Genomic DNA, 25,442 nt, shown 5'->3' on the forward strand with positions numbered 1-25,442 from the left:
GACAAGGTGGAAGGAGGGTAGGACAGCTAAATGCAGTCAGGAGGTTAGACGGAGGCCAGGTGAGAGGTTGTATGTGTGTGTGTGTGTGGGGGGGGGGGGGGGGGGGGCTAGCGGAAAAGGAGAGAAGTAAAAATACTGGGTGAGTTGATAGGGGCTAGATGGGTGAGAAAAATGACTAATGAAAGTTGAGGCCAGGAGGGTTATGGGAATGTAGGATATATTGCAAGGAGATTTCTCACCATTTCAGTAAAGCTGGTGTTGGAGGGAAGGATCTATATGGCACAGGTTGTGAAGCAGTCATTGAAATGAAGGATGTCGTGTTGGGCAGTGTGTGCAGTAACAGGATGGTCCACTTGTTTCTTAGCCACAGTTTGTCAGTGACCATTCAGGTGGCAAAGAGCTCGTTTGTCAAGCCTACATAGAATACAGCACAATGCTTGTAGCCCTGACTTTGATGGGATAGATGATGTCTGTGACTGGACTGGAGTAGCTGGTGGTAGTGGGAGGATGTATGGGACAGGTCTTGCATCTAGGTCTATTACAGGGATATGAGTCATGAGATAAGAGGTTGGAAGCAGGGGTTGTATAGGTTTGGTGGACAGTGGACTACCACTGTGGGATGTGTAGAAAGGATAGTGGACAGGACATCTCCCATTTCATTGCATGATGAGAGATAGTCAAAACCCTGGTGGAGAATGTAATTCAGTTGCTCCAGTCCAGGGTGGTACTGAGTTATGAGGAGAATACTCCTGTGTGGTCAGATGGTGAGACTTTGGGAGGTTGTGGGAGATTGGAAAGATAAGGCTCAGGTGATTTGTTTCTGTACGAGGTTGGGAGTATAATTATAGTCTGTGAGACCCTTGGTATATTTCAAGAGGAACCAATCATCACAGCAGATGCAACAACCATGGGTGGCTAGGCTATATGAAAGGGACTTCTTGGTACGGAATGGGTGGCAGCTGTTGAAGTAGAGGTATTGCGTTTGGTTAGTAGGTTTGATATGGACGGAGATACTGGTGTAGCCATCTTTGAGGAGGAGATCAACATCTAGGAAAGTGATTTGTTGGATAGAGCAGGACCACGTGAAGCGCATGGGGGAGAAACTGTTGAGGTTCTGGAGGAATGTGGATAGGGTGTCCTCATCCTTGATCCAGATTGCAAAGATGTCCTCAGTGAATCTGAACCAGGTGAGGGGTTTAGGATTCTGTGTGTTTAGGAAGAATTCCTCTAGATGGACCATGAATAGGTTGGTATGGGATGGTGCCATATGGGTGCCCATAGCCTTACCTACAAACAAATCCGGGCTACCTCTCCAGTAACACAGCTTTTGTTTTTTTGGTATTTGTTTATTTACTAATCTTATTCTGAGAGGACATGTAAGATTATAATAATTAAACAAATATAAAAACTGGTCCTATTTAGTATTTGCGTCATTGTTTGCAATCACTGCTTCCCATTTTTCTGCCATTAACATCTTTTTCAGTTGGATTAAGTTTTGTATGTTTATCTTCCACTTTTGCTGCTGTATCTTCTGCTCACTTCCAGCACTCTTTATGTTAATATTTATTGTGATGGAAAATGGTGTGCTAATGTGGAGTTCATTACCTGGATCTCACAGTAGCATGAAGGAATATACTGTATGTTATTACGAGAGCAATAGTAGTTTCACTATGGGTAGTTAGTCTGGCGGGTTTATTTTTAGCTTGAAAGTATGCAGTAAGTCCATTAGTGTCATAGTTTTTTCTGTACTTTACCTGGTATCTGTGTTCAACTCCTCAATAACTATTTATTTTTGTAATTCTTGAATTGTACCACAGACTCTTTCACGAATGTTTTTGTTTCACCATTTGACGATCAGTACAGGCCTAACACACAGCATGACTTCCCTGCAGTTTTTATTTCCAATACAGTAGTTCCAAAGCTCATTTCTTTAGCATATTTTGTGCTGTTTTGGATAACTTTAGTTGATGCGTAGCTAAAGAAAACGCCAGCCCCACCACCTTTATGCAATGTTCTGCAAAAACTGGCTACATTTGAGTAATTTTTCAAGTTGTAGACCTCCATTAGATTTTCTTTTAGCCCATGTTCAGTGACTACTAGAATTTTTGACTTGTATTCTTGTGATATTACCTCTGATTCATCGTTTACATACTGTACATTCAGGTGAAGTATTTACAATATAATTATACTAGATCTTCATTTCGTCGTAGGCTTTGTGTTTGCAAACAATAGTGGTATTGTCTGCATATCAACCTATTTTATACCTAAAAGAACAGCATTCAATATCTTTACCAAAAATAAGAGAGTATAGTGGCCCCATTACAACCTTGCGGTGCGTCCTTTTTAATGATAATTGTTTCAGATGTACGATATGGGCAGTGTAATTTTGCAGATTATGTCGAGGGTGCTAGGAGTGAGTCTTAAGGTATTCCATCTATTCCACCACTCCCAGCAGCCCCTGCAGAAAGTGTCAAGTTACATGGTGCATATAATATACAGGGTGAGTCACTTAACATTACCGCTGGATATATTTCGTAAACCACATCAAATACTGACGAATCGATTCCACAGACGAACGTGAGGAGAGGGGCTAGTGTAATTGGTTAATACAAACCATAAAAAAATGCACGGAAGTATGTTTTTTAACACAAACCTACGTTTTTTTTAAATGGAACCCCGTTAGTTTTGTTAGCACATCTGAACACATAAATGAATACGTAATCAGTGTCATTTGTTGCATTGTAAAATGTTAATTACATACAGAGATATTGTAACCTAAAGTTGACGCTTGAATACCACTCCTCCGCTGTTCGATCGTCTGTATCAGAGAGCACCGAATTATGTAGGGATCCAAAGGGAACGGTGATGAACCTTAGGTACAGAAGAGACTGGAACAGCACATTATGTCCACATGCTAACACCTTTTTATTGGTCTTTTTCACTAACGCACATGTACATTACCATGAGGGATGAGGTACACGTACACACGTGGTTTCCATTTTTAATTACGGAGTGGGATAGAGTGTGTCCCGACATGTCAGGCCAATAGATGTTGAATGTAGTGGCCATCATTTGCTTCACACAATTGCAATCTCTGGCGTAGTGAATGTCGTACACGCTGCAGTACATCTGGTGTAATGTCGCTGCAGGCTGCCACAATACGTTGTTTCATATCCTCTGGGGTTGTAGGCACATCATGGTACACATTCTCCTTTAACGTACCCCACAGAAAGAAGTCCAGAGGTGTAAGATCAGGAGAACGGGCTGGCCAATTTATGCATCCTCCACGTCCTATGAAACGCCCGTCAAACATCCTGTCAAGGGTCAGCCTAGTGTTAATTGCGGAATGTGCAGGTGCACCATCATGCTGATACCACATACATCGACGCGGTTCCAGTGGGACATTTTCGAGCAATGTTGGCAGATCATTCTGCAATGAAGTGAGGACCAATGAGGTGGTTGCCAACGATTCTGCACCATACATTTACACTCCACTGTCGCTGTCGCTCTACCTGTCTGAGCCAGCGACGATTGTCCACGGACCAGTAATGCATGTTCCGTAGATTCACTGCCCCATGGTTTGTGAAACCCGCTTCATCGGTAAACAGGTAGAACTGCAACGCATTCTCTGTTAATGCCCATTGACAGAATTGCACTCGATGATTAAAGTCATCACCATGTAATTGCTGATGTAGCGACACATGAAATGGGTGAAAGCGGTGACGATGCAGTATGCGCATGACACTACTTTGACTCAGTCCACCAGCTCTCGCAATGTCCCGTGTACTCATGTGTGGGTTGATGGCAACAGCAGCTAACACACCTACTGCACCCGCTTCTCCTGTGATGGGCCTGTTATGGACCCGTTTGCGTGCTATGACCATACCTGTTGCATACAGTTGGCAGTAGATGTTTTGCAATGTGCGGCACGTTGGATGCTCTCTGTCCGAGTACCGTTCTGCATACATCCTGCAGGCTTCAGCTGCATTTCATTGACACTCACCATAGATGAGTATCATATCCGCCTTTTCAGAGTTCGAATACAACATGGTCACAGTTCCTACAACACTACACTATCACAGACGTCTGGTAACACGGTGTACTACAGTACATCTGCGTGTGGAGACGAATGCAGAATAACAATAGCAGCAAGCGCTACATGCGAACACTGCGACAGCTAGACCAAACCACAACAGTGCACTACAGCCACACTCGTAAACACGGTCGTCATCGTAAACATGTCCCTGCAGATGCTGCTCGCCGACTGTGGCCCGTGTTTGTTACAACACGCAACTGAACGTCGGAGGTTCCAAGCATCAACTTTAGGTTACAATATCTCCGGATGTAATTAACATTTTACAATGCAACAAACAGCACTGATTACGTATTTGTTTATATGTTCATATGTGCTAACAAAACTAACGTGGTTCCATTTAAAAAAACATAGGTTTGTGTTAAAAAACATACTTCCATGCATTTTTGTATGGTTTGTATTAAACAATTACACTAGCCCCTCTCCTCACGTTAGGTCTGTGGAATCGGTTCATCAGTATTTGATGTGGTTTACGAAATATATCCAGCGGTAATGTTAGGTGACTCACCCTGTATACATAATTCATGATTATAAGAACTGTGAACTATTTCCTTTTAGATAGATATTATTTTATACAATCCTAGCCAATAACTTATATCTGTTTTCCATAATTTATGTAATAATTTTGTAAAATTGATAAACACACACTTTTTCAAGATCTAAGTGTCTGCTTCTACTGTAATAGTGGATTTGTTTCCTAAGAAGCCATTTTGGTTTTCAAAAATTAAATTTTTTTGTAGAAAATTATGATCATGTATTTTATTACCCTGGAGGAGATTTGCCTGAAATGTTTCATTCTCAAAGCTGTGGTTACCAAATCCATTTTTAGTCTTGCTTGAAAGACACCTGTTTCACTTACACTGTTAAATGCTGCAGAAATACTTTTTACATTCGCCTTTTAAAATGTTAATGTTTGATTAAGTCTGTTATATCTTACAGAGATGGAACATATTGATGGACCAATGTTTATTTCCCTGTGGTCACTGGGAAGTACATATTTATTGTGTTCAGACGTATTCTCCATGAAACTTTAATAAACATGTTGAAAACATTGGAAGCATGTTTCTGTGCTTGCTTTGGACATCCAGAGATATAAAAAAAGGAGAATACGGCGCTGTGGTCAGCAACATCTATATAAGACAAGAAGTGTCTGGTGCAGTTGTTAGATTGGTTACTGCTGCGACATTGGCAGTTTATCAAGATTTACGTGAGTTTGAACATGGTGTTATAGCTGGCACATGAGTGACAGGACACACCATCTCTGAGGTAGCAATGAAGTGGGGATTTTCCCGTACGACCATTTCATGAGTGTTCCATGAATATTAGGAATCCAGTAAAAAATCAAATCTACAACATTGCTGTGGGCGGTAAAGGATCCTGCAAGAACAGTACCAACAACAATTCAAGAGAATTGTTCAGTGTGACATATGTGCAACCCTTCTGCAGATTGCTGGAGATTTCAATGCTGGGCCATCAACAAGTTTCAGCATGTGAATCATTCAACAAAACATCAACAATATGGGCTTGATAACCCTTGATAACTGCATGACACAAAGCTTTATGTCTCGCCTGGGCCAGTCAACACTGACATTGGACTGTTGATGACTGGAAACATGTTGTCTGGTCAGACGAGTCTCACTTCAAATTGTAACATGTGGATGGATGTATACGGTTATGGAGACAACCTCATGAATCCCAGGACCCTGCAGCAGGGGACTGATCAAGCTGGTGGAGGCTCTGTAATGGTGTGGGGTCTGTGCTGTTGGAGTGATATGGGACCCCTGAAATATCTAGATACGACTCTGACAGGCGACAAATGCGTACGCATCCTGTGTGACCACCTGCATCCATTCATAACCATTGTGCATTCCAAAGGACTTTGGCAGTTCCAGCAGGACAATGCCGCACCACACCGTACGTCCAGAATTGCTACAGAGTGGCTCCAGGAACACTCTTCTTGAGTTTAAACACTTCCACTGGCCACCTAACTCCCCAGACATGAACATTATTGAGCATATCTGGGATGTCTTGCAACGTGCTGTTCAGAAGAGATTTCCACCCCCTCATGCTCTTACAGATTTGTGGAGAGCCCTGCAGGATTCATTGTGTCAATTCCCTCCAGCACTACTTCAGATATTAGTTGAGTCCATGCCACATTGTGTTGTGGCACTTCTGCATGCTCGCAGGGGCCCTACATGATATTAGGCAGGTGTACCAGTTTCTTTCACTCTTCAGAGAAAGAGAGAGAGAGGGAGGGAGAGAGAGAGAGAGAGAGAGAGAGAGAGAGAGAGAGAGAGAGAGAGAGAGAGAGAGTGTCTGGGATGAACTGTTTAGTTTTTGCTTAACACACTTAACTTCTTATGTCAGTGTTTGTAAACATTTCTCTTATTAATTTAGAATAACATTGTCTGAGGTTGAATCATTATTAAATTACGGTACAATAGGACAAGGAAAAAAAATGAAACCAATATTACTGTATCAGTACGAAGTATTAAATGCAAATAAAGAAAAACGAGCTTTCCAAACAGATAAACAGCATGATCACTAGCCAGGAGACAAATTCAGATATCAACAAGCAGTACATACTGAGCTATCATCTACTCCATCACCTGGAAGTGTAGGCAAGCAGCAGAATAAATGAATAAAAAAAAAGGAGCAGCAGAGATAATTAACTGAATAATGGTGGATTGCTCATAGAAAAGGCTAGGCCCAGAGAAATCCCTTCCACTTCCCCACACATTTTAAAATGGAAATGGAAGAGGATGTAGATGAAGATGAAATGGGAGATTCGTTACTAGGTGAAGAGTTTGACAGAGCACTGAAAGACCTGAGTCGAAACAAGGCCCTGGGAGTAGACAACATTCCATTGGAACTACTGACGGCCTTGGGAGAGCCAGTCCTGACAAAACTCTACCATCTGGTGAGCAAGATGTATGAGACAGGCGAAATTCCCTCAGACTTCAAGAAGAATATAATAATTCCAATCCCAAAGAAAGCAGGTGTTGACAGACGTGAAAGTTGCCAAACTATCAGTTTAATAAGTCACAGCTGCAAAATACTAACGCGAATTCTTTACAGACGAATGGAAAAACTGGTAGAAGCCGACCTCGGCAAAGATCAGTTTGAATTCCGCAGAAATGTTGGAACATGTGAGGCAATACTGACCCTATGACTTATCTTAGAAAATAGATTAAGGAAAGGCAAACCTACATTTCTAGCATTTGTAGACTTAGAGAAAGCTTTTGATAATGTTGACTGGAATACTCTCTTTCAAATTCTGTAGGTGGCATGGGTAAAATACAGGGAACAAAAGGCTATTTACAATTTGTACAGAAACCAGATGGCAGTTATAAGAGTCGAGGGCACGAAAGGGAAGCCGTGGTTGGGAAGGGAGTGAGACAGGGTTGTAGCCTGTCCCTGATGTTATTCAATCTGTATATTGAGCAAGCAAAAACAAAAGAAAAATTTGGAGTAGGTATTAAAGTCCATGGAGAAGAAATAAAAACATTGAGGTTAGCCGATGACATTGTAATTCTGTCAGAGACAGCAAAGAACTTGGAAGAGCAGTTGAACGGAATAGACAGTGTCCTGAAAGGAGGATATAAGATGAACATCAACAAAAGCAAAACGAGGATAATGGAATGTAGTCGAATTAAGTCGGGTGATGCTGAGGGAATTAGATGAGGAAATGAGACACTTAAAGTAGTAAAGGAGTTTTGCTATTTGGGGATCAAAATAACTGATGATGGTCGAAGTAGAGAGGATATAAGATGTAGACTGGCAATGGCCAGGAAAGCGTTTCTGAAGAAGAGAAATTTGTTAACATTGAGTATAGATTTAAGTGTCAGGAAGTCGTTTCTGAAAGTATTTGTATGGAGTGTAGCCATGTATGGAAGTGAAACATGGACGATAAATAGTTTGGACAAGAAGAGAATAGAAGCTTTCGAAATGTGGTGCTACAGAAGAATGCTGAAGATTAGATGGGTAGATCACATAACTAATGAGGAGGTATTGAATAGAATTGGGGAGAAGAAGAGTTTGTGGCACAACTTGACAAGAAGAAGGGTCCGGTTGGTAGGACATGTTCTGAGGCACCAAGGGATCACAAATTTAGCATTGAAGGGCAGCGTGGAGGGTAAAAATCGTAGAGGGAGACCAAGAGATGAATACACTAAGCAGATTCAGAAGGTTGTAGGTTGCAGTAAGTACTGGGAGATGAAGAAGCTTGCACAGGATAGAGTAGCATTGAGGGCTGCATCAAACCAGTCTCAGGACTGAAGACAACAACAACAACAACAGTCATGAACACTTCTAATCCTCTGACCATACCCAGAAGCCAGCTGCAAAGGAGCTCCCCTTCTCATAACTAAATATCATCCTTATCTGGAACAGCTGAATCATATCCTTTGACAGAGTCTAGAGTATTTATCATCTTTCCAAGAAATGAGTAATATCTACTCATAACTCAACCCACTCTTCCCAAAGTGGTATTCCGTCATATACCTGATCTATGCAATACCCTAGTACATCCTTATGCCACATCTACTCCCAACCCCTTGCAGTAAGGTTCATACCCTGCAGAAGACAGAGGTACAAGACCCATCCGATGCATGCTCACAGTGCATCTTACTACGGTACCATCACAGGCTTGTTCTATCCTATCAGAGGCAGGGCTATCTGTAAAATCAATATCATATCGTATATCAGTTAGGCTGTGAATTCTACACTGCATTTTATGTGAGCATGACCACAAACTAACTCTCCACCTGAATGAATTGCCACTGCCATACTATGTTCGAGAGCAGAGTTGCTCACCCAGTGTTGAGCACAAAATGCTCGATTTAAATGGCTTCCTCACAAACTGTTCCATCTAGACCCTTGTCCCCAAAACCAAATTCTATGAATTATGGAGATTGGAGTAGTCTTTACAACACTTCCTTCAATCTTCATCCTTGACACAATCTACAATAGACCAAGCCGCACAGCCTTCTTGATCTCTGCTCCAAGATGCTCACTTCACACATCCTGCTTTCACACCCTCAACATGCAGTCTCCGTCTGCATTTGTTCTGTTTCTCCCTACCAAACAATTCCTCCCATGCGCACAGCTCCCATTGCTTACAGCCAGAATAAGTTCGCTGATGCAACATCTGCTGTTTCTCCCTGCCAGGTGTCAGCCAGTCTGCCATATCCATCCTTCCCACTCCCTGTGGCTTTTCTCCCATCACCCAGTCCATCTGACACAACTCATACCTCAAGTGAGATGCAGTGCCAGCACAGTGTAATTAATCAGGACAGTGTTTCTGTACAGGTGTGTGTGTGTGTGTGACGGAGAGAGAGAGAGAGAGAGAGAGAGAGAGAGAGAGAAAGAGAGAGTGTTTGGTGAGTTGTTGCTTCTACTCCTTAAGTTATTTACTCATTTCTCTTTTGATAAATTAGGATTTGAAGATGTAAAGCCTAAGAGTTAATATTTTTTCCTGAGCTGAATGCAGAGGCAAACTATGCTTTTTTGATCTCTTTGATGAGTATAGATTTATTTTGTCTGTCTAAACATTAAATGAAACACACAGTTTTTAAGATCGTACAACGAATCACCATCAAGGAAATAATTTTTTTTGACTGAAGGTACCTGGGGAATAATTGTATATCGGTAGTTGAAGGCCTCGAGTCTCTCTTAAGTCTTGAGGAGCTGCATGTTGAAAGACAGCATTTGCCAGAAGGAGAAACCCTCTACTTCCATCCTCAGTCAGTTGAAGCACTCTCAGTAAGTGATTGTATCCTTAATGTAAGCTATATTCTGTATTAATCAAAAAATGGAAAATTCAGGATGGAATGTAACAGTATTATGAAAAGGAAAGTTGCTACCCACCATATAGCGGAGATGCTGAGTCACAGATAGACACAACGAAAAGACCGTCACAAATGAGTTTTTGGCCAACAAAGCCTTTTTTAAAAAATAGATGACAGATACACACTCATGCAAATGCAACTCACACACACATGACTGCAGTCTCTGGCACGTAAAGCAACACACACACACTGTGGCTTCAGCTGCCAGCGACTGCAGTTGTGTGTATGAGTTGCATTTGCATTTGTGCGTGTGTGTGGTCTATTTTTTAACCAAGGCCTTGTTGGCCATAAGCTTATTTGAGACAGTCTTTTTGCTGTGCCTATCTCGGACACAGCATCTCCGCTATATGATGAGCAGCAACTTTGCTTTTCATAACTGTGTTATGTATTGTTTTGCATCTATCTTTGGAGACTTATTTATTGTGTTATCATCATCAACAATCTTAATTTTTGTCTTTATGTTTAAAAGAGTAGCTTAATATGATGTTAGACCAAAGTCATTAACTACAAGGAGAATGTTAAGTCCAGGTATGCATACAGCATAAGGAATTCTATTTGGGTTTGAAAAAAATTAGAAATGACAGTTTCAAAGTACAAAAATAATTTATTAAGATTGAGATACTAGCCTACCTTGGAGCAACACCTGGATGAGAACTCTATGTATAAAATTATAACATCGGCCCTGTTAGTATATTTCACACAAATTCTTCCTTTTGGCATCAATTCAACTGTTCACATGAGTACATGGTTTTCTAAACTATTGAACTAAAATATCCAAAGTCCTTAACAATGTGAAATAGTGAAGTAATGCACCACTAGTTCCTAAAATTGAGCAACTACCGCAGATTGGTGCTTGCCAAACTTATTTTTTGGGCTAGCCATCCCCTGAAAGACATAGAAGAGGATTAGAGGTGATACATGTAAATAAGAAAGAAAAGAAACTGGACCTGCTTGAAGAACTTGAAATAGCAATCTGTGGGGTTAAGTATGACAATGCACCTAATATATTAACTGATGAGAATGGTAATGCCTTTTCCAATAATATTTTTAGATCCTTTTTGAGATTGGCATTAGTGGAATAAATGTGAATGATTTTGCGAAGATAACCATTGATAGGATGTCTCTCCATGTTCTTTGTAACATATTTGGAATCTGTGGAATGGCTGATGGCTTAGTACAGTCTGTCAGAGCCGTACACATTTATGAACTAGTGGTGCATGGAGAGGGAGCCGATATGGCCAGATGTTACCACTTTATGGAAGGAATGCTTTGGTAAGTGAGTGGTAGTGTGTATAAGTGGAGGAGAGAATCTGGGGTTACCATTTTTAAAGTAAGATGAGGACTTCATGTCCAAATAACTTTATTTGTTTATATATTTTGACCATGTGTGCTTTTGAAATACATGTTTCTGTGTGGCTAACTTAGACAGCCATACCGGGAATGCATAGCTGAGGATTACTCTCCTAATATTAATGGTTATATTTTAAAATATTTATGTTTCTCTAAATTGCTTAAGACAAATGCTGGGATGGTTTCTTGGGAAAGCACACCAATTATTTCCTTCCTTACCATCCTTCAGCCTGAGCTTGTGTTTTGTCTCTTAATGATGCTTTTGTCAGTCAATTAAAAAAAAAACTAATCTTCCTTCCTTCCACTGAAAACAATTATGCTTTACGAGGACTCACAAACTCATGATATGGGCATAATATATACTTATCTCAAAATATGAAAAAGTTTCCTCTGCCACTTATGGAGACATTTTTAGTTTCATATGGCAAGTTAAAAGTGGTGCAACCTGACTTTTTTTGTTCACAAGAAGTTTTGCCATTTCCAGCAGATGGCTTTGCTATGTAACCCTGTATATAAAGTGTAGAATAGTTCTACCAACAGTATGCTAAGTATGTTGTTTTTTAAACATTATAATATTACATTGCAGCAAGAAAACACTTGAAAATCATTAAGCATAGCACATAGTAAATCATGTGTGTATTGTGACTTATGGTTTTGTTAGTTTATGTAATCTGCTGGAAGAGGTTTATTGAAGACTTTGTGGCCCCAGAAGAGGTGCAATTACTTCCATCATGCAATTTAATGTTGTTCCATCAAATAGATTGAACAATAATAATAATAATAATAATAATAATAATAATAATATGTTCTGCCAGTCATAAAAGGCGACGAAAAGAACAAACCACTAATAGGGCTATCCCCCCTTTTAGTGTGATTAGTTGGTTCAGGACAGAACTAAAGAAGCCTCGGACAAGCGCCGTCATGGTCGGGGGTGACGCTTGAACCCTATGCCCGCCCACAATGGTAATGACACTGCTAGCCAACTGGAAAATGATTCAAATCCAAATAGAGGTGTTTTGCAGGATATGCTTCCTGCAACCACCCTAGAAGGAAAACAAAGACAGAGGATGAGATGGTCAGATGAAGTTAATCGACATCTCATGTTCTGTTATTACCAAGCAACAAACCTAGGAACCAACACAACTGGATACAGATCACAAGTATACACAACATTTATTACCAGATACCCAGAATTAAAATTTTTAACAGAACAGTGACTAGCTGATCAGATCCGTGTAATAATAAAAAATAACAGGATACCCCAGTCAGAATTAGAAAACATCAAACAACAAGTACAACAAATACTGGAACAAAATAATGTGCAATCAGAAGAAGAAGAAAATACAGTAATGGACTCAAACATCCCAGAGCAAACAAACAAAGAACAACACGCATCAATTAAACAGTCAGAGGAAAACGAAATCTTAAGACAGCCACCAGAACAAGCACAAATAGAACACGAAGTGACACACATGTTAGATATAGAAGAAAAATTTCAGCTGACATATATAGAATACAAAGACACAAATACAGACATTAGACCATTCTTGCATAGACCGCCAAATAACCCACAAGTCAAAACAACAATAAAAACTATCAACACAATCATAGACAACAAAATAAATGAAAACACAATTATGGAAGAGTTACAACTACTGGTTTATATAGGAGCACTCACTACACTAAATATACACACTAGGCAGAGATCAGAACCAACCTACACACAGAAGAAACCCACAAAACCAGCATGGCAACACAGGCTACAGATCAGAATAGAAAAACTGAGAAAAGACATCAGACAGCTAACACAATTTATAAGAAATGAAATGTCAGAAAAAAAAAGAAAAAGGTTAGGTAAAATATCACAACAAGAAGTGATAGAGCAATTAGATGAAAAGAAGCAGAAATTACAAGCATTGGCCAAACGACTTAGAAGATACAAAAAAAGTGAAAATAGAAGGAAGAAATTTTACCAGACAACAGATAACACACACATTAAAATAGACAATCCACCAAACATAACAGACATGGAACACTTCTGGAGCAACATATGGTCAAACCCGGTACAACATAACAGGCATGCACGGTGGATACAAGCAGAAACAGATACGTACAAGATGATACCACAAATGCCTGAAGTGATAATTTTGCAACATGAAGTCACCCAAGCAATTAATTCTACTCACAATTGGAAAGCCCCTGGAAAAGATAAAATAGCAAATTTCTGGCTAAAGAAATTCACCTCAACACATTCACATCTAACTAAATTATTTAACAAATGTAATTGTTGGGTTCAAATTAATGATATTAATATAATAGAGGGAAACATTCCACGTGGGAAAAATTTATCAAAAAACAAAGATGATGTGACTTACCAAACAAAAGCACTGGCAGGTCGAAAGACACACAGCCAAACACAAACATACACACAAAATTCAAGCTTTCGCAACAAACTGATGCCTCATCAGGAAAGAGGGAAGGAGAGGGAAAGACGAAAGGATGTGGGTTTTAAGGGAGAGGGTAAGGAGTCATTCCAATCCCAGGAGCAGAAAGACTTACCTCAGGGGGAAAAAAGGACGGGATACACTCGCACACACACACACACACACACACACACACACACACATATCCATCCACACATATGTGTGTGTGTGTGTGTGTGTGTGTGTGTGTGTGTGTGTGTGTGCGAGTGTATCCCGTCCTTTTTTCCCCCTGAGGTAAGTCTTTCCACTCCCGGGATTGGAATGACTCCTTACCCTCTCCCTTAAAATCCACATCCTTTCGTCTTTCCCTCTCCTTCCCTCTTTCCTGATGAGACAACAGTTTGTTGCAAAAGCTTGAATTTTGTGTGTATGTTTGTGTTTGGCTGTGTGTCTTTCGACCTGCCAGCACTTTCGTTTGGTAAGTCACATCATCTTTGTTTTTTGATAAATTATTTAACAGTTACATTGCAGACCCATACACATTCCCTGATACACTTACACATGGAATAACTTATCTGAAACCTAAAGATCAAGCAGACACAGCAAACCCAGCTAAATATTGCCCCATAACATGCCTACCAACAATATACAAAATATTAACTTCAGTCATTACACAGAAATTAATGACACATACAACACAGAACAAAATTATAAATGAAGAACAAAAAGGCTGTTGCAAAGGAGCACGAGGATGTAAAGAGCAACTGATAATAGTTGCAGAGGTGACATATCAAGCTAAAACTAAACAAAGGTCGCTACACTATGCATACATTGATTACCAAAAAGCTTTTGATAGTGTACCCCACTCATGGTTACTACAAATATTGGAAATATACAAAGTAGATCCTAAATTGATACAGTTCCTAAACATAGTAATGAAAAATTGGAAAACCACACTTAATATCCAAACAAATTCAAATAATATCACATCACAGCCAATACAGATTAAGCGTGGAATATACCAAGGAGACTCATTAAGTCCTTTCTGGTTCTGCCTTGCTCTGAACCCACTATCCAACATGCTAAATAATACAAATTATGGATACAATATTACTGGAACATACCCACACAAAATCACACATCTGCTATACATGGATGATCTAAAACTACCGGCAGCAACAAATCAACAACTCAACCAATTACTAAAGATAACAGAAGGATTCAGCAATGATATAAATATGGCTTTTGGAACAGACAAATGTAAGAAAAATAGCATAGTCAAGGGAAAACACACTAAACAAGAAGATTACATATTGGATAACCACAGTGACTGCATAGAAGCGATGGAAAAAACAGATGCCTATAAATATCTAGGATACAGACAAAAAATAGGAGTAGATAATACAAATATTAAAGAAGAACTAAAAGAAAAATATAGACAAAGACTAACAAAAATACTGAAAACAGAATTGACAGCAAGAAACAAGACAAAAGCTATAAATACTTATGCTATACCAATATTGACCTACTCATTTGGAGTAGTGAAATGGAGTAACACAGACCTAGAAGCACTCAATACACTTACACGATCACAGTGCCACAAATATAGAATACATCACATACATTCAGCAACTGAAAGATTCACATTAAGCAGAAAGGAAGGAGGAAGGGGATTTATTGACATAAAAAACCTACATTATGGACAGGTAGACAATTTAAGAAAATTCTTTCTAGAACGAGCAGAAACTAGCAAAATACACAAAGCACTCACTCATATATATACATTGGCTACACCACTACAATTTCATAACCACTTCTACAACCCTTTAGATCACATAACATCAACAGATACGAAGAAAGTAAATTGGAAAAAGAAAACACACAAGATGGCAAGCACCCGTATCATCTAACACAGCCACACATTGATCAAGACGCATCCAACACATGGCTAAGAAAAGGAAATATATACAGTGAGACGGAAGGATTCATGATTGCAATACAGGATTAAACAATAAACACCAGATATTACAGCAAGCATATTATTAAAGATCCCAATACCACAACAGATAAATGCAGACTTTGCAAACAACAAATAGAAACAGTAGATCACATCACAAGCGAATGTATAATACTAGCAAATACAGAATACCCCAGAAGACATGACAGTGTAGCAAAAATAATACATCAACAGCTTGCCTTACAACATAAACTTATAAAATAACATGTTCCCACATACAAGTACGCACCACAAAATGTACTGGAGAACGATGAATACAAATTATACTGGAACAGAACCATTATAACAGATAAAACAACACCACATAACAAACCTGACATCATACTCACCAATAAAAAGAAGAAATTAACACAACTAATCGAAATATCCATACCCAATACAACAAATATACAAAAGAAAACGGGAGAAAAAATTGAAAAATACATCCAACTGGCTGAGGAAGTCAAAGACATGTGGCATCAGGATAAAGTTGACATCATGCCAATTATACTATCAACTACAGGAGTCATATTACACAAATATCCACCAGTACATCAATGCAATACAGCTACATCCAAACTTATATATACAACTACAGAAATCTGTAATTATTGATACATGTTCAATTACCCGAAAGTTCCTAAATGCAATATAACACATACCGTACAGTTAAAAGGAAGTGACGCTTGATCAAGGTTCGCGTCACTTTCCATTTTTAACCAGACTTAACGTCTGAGAAAATAAATAATAATAATTTTATTGTCATTCGGCCATTACAGCAATAGACAACGTCATATACATACTAAAATACAATTAATAGTTTGAAAGAAACAACAGGTTTGTTGTTAACATTATAGTATTATATTACAGTTGATAAATTCTCTTATATCATAGAATGGGTGGAGGACTAGCCAGTCATGAACTGTTTGTTTGAATAATTGTTCAGGCAATTCTTGAACAGATTGAAGAAGATTATTAAATAATTTGTACCCCATGATTTCGTAGCTGTTGAGTGACTTTGACAATCTGTGGTAATGAATATAGAGACACCTATTCCTTCTTGTATTGTGGCTATGTACATTTTCTCTGGTTTTTGTTTCTGGTAATTTCTTCTTCGTATAAATTAGAACATAGTATATGTACAAGTTTATAACAGTCATAATTTTCTGTTCACAGAACAATGGTTTACAGTGTGTCTTATATGCAGAACCAGTAATTATCCTAATAGCTTTTTTTTTTGCAGTATTAATATGTCATGTGCACAGCTAGAGTTCCCCCACAAAATAATTCCATATGTTATTATGCTTTAAAAGAATGAAAAATAGGATGTTCTAACATATTTTTCAGGAACACAATCCATAAGTCGCCTTAACAGGTAAATAACTCTTGACAATTTACCACTAATATATTGTACATGTTGACTCCAAGGTAATTTATCATCAATGTATACCCCCAAAAATTTGACATAACTTGGTTCATCTGATAGAAGCTTGTCTCTAAGACTACAGACCATCTGCTGTGTTTTGTTTTCATTCAGCAGGAATCCATTTGCCTTGAACCAATAGGATGCTTCATCAATTGTCTTTGCTGCACATGTTTTAAGGCTATTGAAATCATCACTAGCACGAAGAAATGTTGTATCATCTGCATACAACACAGTGGTGGACTTGATAAATGATGACAGATCATTTACCATTATCAGGAACAAAAAGGGATGCAGCACAGATCCCTGCGGAACACCTACCTTGACTTGTTCTATACTCGACATTTCTCTCCCTACACAAACAACTTGCTTACGATTCTGAAGATTGACACCTAAAAATCTGTGTATTTTGCTCATACTGTGTTTTTTTTTGCTCATCTTGTAAAATATTTCTGGGAGAGATAAGGTATGATTTCCTGGAGATGATCACATGTATAAACTGTCTCACTATGAAACAACAGCTATGATAGTAAATATTTGGGAATTTTTGTCATATTTATGTTTGTAAAATACAAGGAGATCTTAGAGAATGCTTATGTTTCTGAATACAAGGAGATCTTAGAGCATATTGTGACTTACCAATTAATACTGTTTCTTGAAGCAAAGAAGTCTATTAGTTGCATCCATCGTGGCTTAGGAGATATCATACTACTATTGATAAACCATGAGAGAGCAAACAATATAACCAGTAGGTAATGTCCTTGGATACCTACATGAATAGAGCTTCTGAGGATGATTCATATCTGTTTACTATTCGTCCTTCATAAAAATTTCCATAGCTATTAGATTGCCCACATCGTATCTGACTATTTGAGCAAGAGCACAAAGTCTCTTGAATGTCTGTTTCAGATGAAATCATGTTTTCAATAGCAATTAATAATGTTTCACCAATAGTGCAAAGCCCTGTTGAGTAAAATGTTTAATATTAACACTTTTCAGATAGTTTTGTCATCTTATAATAGATTTCCATCCTAATAACCACAGCTCATGAGCTGATGATTGACACATTGGAGGAATGGGCCAAGCAGTGTGCTTTCAAGTTCTCATCAGAGAAAAATGCAAACCATTCTATGGAATTCTCAGTACATCTTAACTGTAGATGTAGATTGCTACTCTCATTGTTTAAAATACAGGGAGGTATTTGATCATAATTTTTGATGAAAGATCAACATCATTACAACACACGAGGCATCTCATAGCTAAAGACCACCGTGCACTCAACTTCTTGATTGTCTCAGCTACAAACCATGGATAGCAACTGAGTGTCTGTGATAAAATTCTTCAAAGGTTAAGATTATCCATTATGGATATTTTGGAACCCGTGACTGTTAATTGAATGTAGATACATAAAACTGTAAACAGTCCCTTTTTTTTTTTAACAGTTATTTGTTACTCCATGAACCGGTTTCTGAACCTTTTCAGGTTCATCTTGAGATGGTTTTCTGTATGTTGCATCACCATTACTAGCAGAATGCTAGATTCTGGCTCTGTGACAAAAAGATGGAACATGCTTTAATGTATCACCATGAGGATTATTTATCTGTCAATATGGATGCAAAATTTTGGTTTTATACTTACTGCAACAGTATGGGCGGCTTTTTCCTGTTCGTGTCCATCTGTCTGCTTCCATTTTGATGGCCAGTCAGTACATCACTTCACAAACTTTTCACAATCTGTACACATTTACTCTGTGATAGCGAAACTTTGCCAGCATCCAGCATGTGCTATACAACTGTTGTTTGTTACAAAGATTTTGACATATACACTCCTGGAAATGGAAAAAAGAACACATTGACACCGGTGTGTCAGACCCACTATACTTGCTCCGGACACTGCGAGAGGGCTGTACAAGCAATGATCACACGCACGGCACAGCGGACACACCAGGAACCGCGGTGTTGGCCGTCGAATGGCGCTAGCTGCGCAGCATTTGTGCACCGCCGCCGTCAGTGTCAGCCAGTTTGCCGTGGCATACGGAGCTCCATCGCAGTCTTTAACACTGGTAGCATGCCACGACAGTGTGGACGTGAACCGTATGTGCAGTTGACGGACTTTGAGCGAGGGCGTATAGTGGGCATGCGGGAGGCCGGGTGGACGTACCGCCGAATTGCTCAACACGTGGGGCGTGAGGTCTCCACAGTACATCGATGTTGTCGCCAGTGGTCGGCGGAAGGTGCACGTGCCCGTCGACCTGGGACCGGACCGCAGCGACGCACGGATGCACGCCAAGACCGTAGGATCCTACGCAGTGCCGTAGGGGACCGCACCGCCATTTCCCAGCAAATTAGGGACACTGTTGCTCCTGGGGTATCGGCGAGGACCACTCGCAACTGGCTCCATGAAGCTGGGCTACGGTCCCGCACACCGTTAGGCCGTCTTCCGCTCACGCCCCAACATCGTGCAGCCCGCTTCCAGTGGTGTCGCGACAGGCGTGAATGGAGGGACGAATGGAGACGTGTCATCTTCAGCGATGAGAGTCGCTTCTGCCTTGGTGCCAATGATGGTCGTATGCGTGTTTGGCGCCATGCAGGTGAGCACCACAATCAGGACTGCATACGACCGAGGCACACAGGGCCAACACCCGGCATCATGGTGTGGGGAGCGATCTCCTACACTGGCCGTACACCACTGGTGATCGTCAAGAGGACACTGAATAGTGCACGGTACATCCAAACCGTCATCGAACCCATCGTTCTACCATTCCTAGACCGGCAAGGGAACTTGCTGTTCCAACAGGACAATGCACGTCCGCATGTATCCCGTGCCACCCAACGTGCTCTAGAAGGTGTAAGTCAACTACCCTGGCCAGCAAGATCTCCGGATCTGTCCCCCATTGAGCATGTTTGGGACTGGATGAAGCGTCGTCTCACGCGGTCTGCACGTCCAGCATGAACGCTGGTCCAACTGAGGTGCCAGGTGGAAATGGCATGGCAAGCCGTTCCACAGGACTACATCCAGCATCTCTACGATCGTCTCCATGGGAGAATAGCAGCCTGCATTGCTGCGAAAGGTGGATATACACTGTACTAGTGCCGACATTGTGCATGCTCTGTTGCCTGTGTCTATGTGCCTGTGGTTCTGTCAGTGTGATCATGTGATGCATCTGACCCCAGGAATGTGTCAATAAAGTTTCCCCTTCCTGGGACAATGAATTCACGGTGTTCTTATTTCAATTTCCAGGAGTGTAGATATGACATAGGCCTATTTTACTCAGAGATATGTTTGGTTTTGTTTGTGTGTATTAAAGTCAGCGTATGGGCAAATACTGTAATTAGACTTGCATTAACAAAATAAAATAAATAAATGAATGAATCAGTACAAGAACAAACTTCAAGTAATCTGATGTCGTATTTCTATTTGTATGTTAACATATAATGCATTCAATTTATGAGCAAATACTTTAATGAAGATTGGTATGAACATGAATGCCCAGGAATAAAACAATACAGAGTTATAGTATTTGCAATGAGATCCAGCTGTTTGTATGACCATGAACTTTATATTTAAATTTAAAACAATAACATAACTTCAAATGAATTGCTGACTTATTTCTGTTCTTACATTAACATGATCTGGAATATTAGTAAGGGTAGATTCTATTTATTTTAGCTAAAGATAATATGTATAAAAGTTATACTATTTTAATGAACTGCGGCTGTTTATATGACCGTGACCTTTAAATTTAAAACAGGAACAAAATTTCAAATGAACTGCTGACATATTTCTGTTCCTGCATTAAAATGATCTGGAATACTAGTAAAGGCAGATTCTGTTTATTTCAGCTATAGGTAATATGTATACAAGTGCTGATTTATGTTAACAGTAGAGGGCTTCACCATTTAGAAATATAGTACAGGTTTTATTCTGTGGTAGGATATTTCATTTCATTTCATTTTTCATTTCATTTTATTATCTTCCTGTATATCATTTACATGATGTAGGAATTGTCACAACAAAGTTATCATACTAGTACAAGTACTACAGACATAATAATGGAATATCACTTTCAAGGCATTTTTTAAAAGTACAAATTTAGACATATAAATTAAAATTTTGGCAATAAATTTACACACAATCAAAGTACTCATCTATGTCATAAAAAGTTTTGCTTAAAAGGTAATTTTTAAGCTCAGTCTTAAATTTTACTTAATCTATTATTGCCTTCATGTACACCGGCAGAGCATTGTAGAGTTTTATTCCAAAATAACTTACATGCTTTTGGGTTTGTGTTGTCCTTACCCTTTCTACATACAAATTCTTACAAGTTCTAGTATTATAATTATGGCAGTCCTCATTTGTACGTAGATTTTTCATATGTGCTCTTGTACACAGAATGCTTTTAAAAATATACAGTGATGGTATTGTGAGTATTTGCAGTTCTTTGAAAAGGGGCCTACAATGAGTTCTTGGAGAGTTATGTGTTATGATTCGTATAGCTCTTTTCTGAAATTTGAAGATATCTGTTAAGCTTGATTTAGTTTTACCCCAGAACACTATGCCATAAGACACGGTGGACTGAAAGTAAGCAAAATACACTAGTCTAGTACAGTCTGTGCTGCATACTCTAGATAATATCCTCAATGCAAAACATGTCGAATTGAGCCTGTGGGATAAGTACTTGAGATGGTCTTTCCAGCTTAAGTTTTGATCAATGTGCATGCCCAAAAATTTTGTGGATTGTACACTCTCTATCTTCTTATCCATTAGTTTTAACTGGAGGTCCGTATCTTGAGTTGCTTTACATTGACACCAGTGTAGTTAAGATGTAAAGAGAAGGATAGGGGTGTTGGGGGGAGGGGGAGGGGAGGAGGGAGGGCTTAGGGGATGGGGTTTTGAGGCAGTATAGGGATGGTTGATTGATTACTTGTTTTGAACTAGTAAGTCTTTGAAGTTCTGAAGGAAAAATTTTTCTTAGTTCAGTTTGGTCATTGAGTAAGTTGTCAGCTGCTATATGTGTATTGATAAGGATTTCAGTTTCTTCAAGAAGGTCAAGTATCATGCCTTTCTTGGAGAAATGGAGTATTTGGAGGTTTTGTTATACGTTGTTTGCAAGATGATTGTGTTGGGCAAGATGTTGAGGCAAAGCTGGATGTGTTCGGGTTGTAAAGACAGAGTGCTTCAATGTGTACTTTAAATGTCTGTTGTATAGTGGTTTTGATGCTGTGCATGATTTTATTTTGTATTTTGTAGTAGGTGAAGAAGCTTATTTTTATTTTGTATGTCTTGAAGAGATTGGAAATTTGGTGAGAAATCTTCCCTAGGAAAGGCAGGCTTATAAATGTGTCTTCTTGTTTGTGGGTGATTGTTGAGCAGTTGGTTGATTTAACTTTGTTGTATGGATTACTTAATCTATTATAGAAAGATTGTACTCATGTTGGAGGCAATTGATTTTATAATTTCCATTTCTTTTTGTCTTCCACATGTGTCCATTGGGATTTTAAGTCGGCGATTAACCATTGTTCTGAAGAATGCTTTTTTATGTTGGTCTGGATGGCAAGATGAGTTATTTATAGTAATGGTGGTTGTTGGCTTCCTGTAAATTTGAAATTTATGCTTTTGATTTTTATTTGAGATAGTTGAATTAAGGCAGTTAATGCCTTATGGTGGTTCATGTTCCAGAGTGAATTGAATTATGTGGTGTAATTTATTAAGTTCTTTGGGTAGATTTTCTATTTCTTTTGTTGTTCCATTGAACAGAATGAGAGTGTCATCAACATAGCATTTGTAATAAAGCAGTTTATCTTTCATTTGGGTTTTCGATCTAAAAAAGTTGTTTTTAAGATTGTTAATATATATGTCAGCTAGCAAGCCTGCAAGACTGCTACCCATTGCCAGTCCATCTTCCTGAATGTAAAACTTGTTGAACAGGAAGTAGTTGTGTGCTAATGTAAGCTCCAGGATCTCTACAAGATCATAGATTTCAGCTGTACCCATTGTTCCATGTTTGAGTAAGTTATTTCCTATTATGCTGATTGTTTCCTGACAGGTATGTTTGCATATAAGTTGACTATGTCAAGAGATGCAAATCAAGCTGTAGCTGGGTTGGGGATTTCTATTATGCTACTGATGAGCTCATAACTGTTTCTCATGGAGAAGTTATTTTCAAATACATATGACTTGCTGGCAATGTCATTAAGTTTCCTGGTGATTTTATAGCTAACTATTGATGGAGTTCACAGTGCAATGTATCGGACATTCTGGTTTATGGACCTTAGGTTGTGATGTAAATTTTGGTGCTGATGGGTTTGTCACTGTGCAATTCTTTGCTTCTGTTGGTGTCAAGAAGGGCAGTTTTTAAGTAACTTTCTAATTTTATCTTGGAATTTGGGAGTAGGGTCATATACTATTTATTTTGTGTTATTATTTCTGAAGAATTCATAAGTTTTGTTGATATAATCTGATTCATATATGAAAACAGCTGTCCCACATTTGTCTGCTCTAACAATGAGGGCATTCTCAGTTTAAAGTTATGTCATCAGATCACTTGAAGTTTGTTCTTGAATTAATTAATTAATTGTATTTTAAGCTCTCATGTTATGCCAATCTAATTAAAGTATTTTTCCGTATATTGATTGTAATACATGCAAACAAAAACAAACACATCTCTGAGCAAAGTAGCCCTATGTCAAATCTATATGTCAAGAACTTTGTAACAAACAACAGTTGTATAGAACATGCTGGATGCAGGAAAAGTTTTGCTATTACAGTGTAAATGTATACAGATTGTGAAAAAGAGTGCGAAGTGATGTACCAACTGGCCATCAAGATCGAAGCAGACAGATGGATACTGATAGGAAAAAGCTGCCCGTACTGTCACAGTAAGTACAAAACTAAAATTTTGCATCCATATCAACAGATAAACAATGCTCATGGCGATACATTAAAGCATGTTCCATCTCTTTGTCACAGAGTCAGCACCCAGCATTATGCTAGTGGTAGTGCTGTAACTTCCAAAAACCCATCTGAAGATGAAACTGAAAAGGTTTGAAAACTGGTCATGGAATAATAAATAACTATTAAAAAAAGTGACTGGTTGCAGTTTTATGTAACTATAGCATTCAAAGCTTTGTGCAACTCCAGCTTGATTATGGATTCTCTGTATATGATTCAGATCAGCAGTTGTATCCATTATTAACACTTCTTACCATGAGGGGATCAGGCCAGCAGTCAGAGTTTTATGACTAATCCTCCTAACTTTTGTGCTGCCATCAAGCTGATCTTATTATGCTATGCCAAGCATAAAGCATCATTTCACTTATCCTGTCACCAATCTTCTATACAGTGCTTACCCTTTCATGAATTGACCTTTTGTGAGTCACATTCTATCTGATTAAAAGTATCCAGACACCTTCTGTAATGTGGAATTTACCACTAGATGCTGTGAGGCAGACCCATATATATAAATGAATGAGGCAAGGAGTATTGTATTTTAAGTAGAGAAAAGTAAAGGCAGAGCGAATTGGTCAGGAGAGCTCAGTGACTTTGAATGTGGACTAGTCATAACACGTCACCCGAATAACACATCAAACAGGGACATTTCAACCCTTCTAAAAGTGCCCAAGTCAACAGTCAGTGATGTGCCAGTGAACAACCAAAGCTACATCAAGACCAAGCAGACGTCACCTAATGATGGACAAGGAGAGTGGTTGTAAAACATTACATGAAATTAACAGAAATAATCATTTATGAGTTCTGAAGTACTACCATTAGTTCAGCTAGCACAATGACTGTGCATAAGGAGTTAGAAAAAGTGGGTATGATGATCGAGAAGCTCTTCCTAAGTGACACATTTCTGTTGTTGAGCAAGTGCTAATGACACTTGAAGTGGTGTAAAGAGTGATGACACAAGACAGTGGATGACTGGAAATGAGTAATTTGGAATGACAAGTGACACTGCAATCTGTGACAATCCAATGGAAGGGTTGGCTCTCGGCGAATGCCTGGAGAAAGTTACCTGGTGTTAAGTGTAGTGCCAACAGTGAAGTGTGGAGGAGATGGTGTTATGATATAGGGGTGTTTTTCATGGTTAGGGTATGATCCTTTTATTGTACTTGAAAAAGGAGGAAGGACAATTAGCGTTTAATGTCCCATCGATTACCCAAGTTCTGACCTGAGCCCAATTGAGAAGCTTTGGGATGAGTTAAAACATCGACTTTTCGCCAGACCGCAGTGTCCAACATCACTGCCTTTCTTGGTTTCAGCTCTTGAGAAAGAATAGACTGCTGTTCCTCCACAGAAATTCAGACTC

General features: G+C 39.1%; 1 protein-coding gene across 1 annotated transcript in view; it reads left to right on the plus strand.

Moving 5' to 3' along the window:
• The window catches only part of LOC126416467 (protein phosphatase 1 regulatory subunit 42-like), a 109,490-nt gene that overhangs the window by 14,044 nt on the left and 70,004 nt on the right, over positions 1-25,442 (plus strand). The window contains exon 3 of the mRNA XM_050084204.1: positions 9,718-9,856. Within this exon, the coding sequence (XP_049940161.1) occupies positions 9,718-9,856 (139 nt within the window). The remainder of the gene's footprint in view (positions 1-9,717; positions 9,857-25,442) is intronic.

Source organism: Schistocerca serialis, chromosome 8 (genome assembly GCF_023864345.2).
Source record: "Schistocerca serialis cubense isolate TAMUIC-IGC-003099 chromosome 8, iqSchSeri2.2, whole genome shotgun sequence".
NCBI classification, from domain to species: Eukaryota; Metazoa; Arthropoda; class Insecta; order Orthoptera; family Acrididae; genus Schistocerca; species Schistocerca serialis.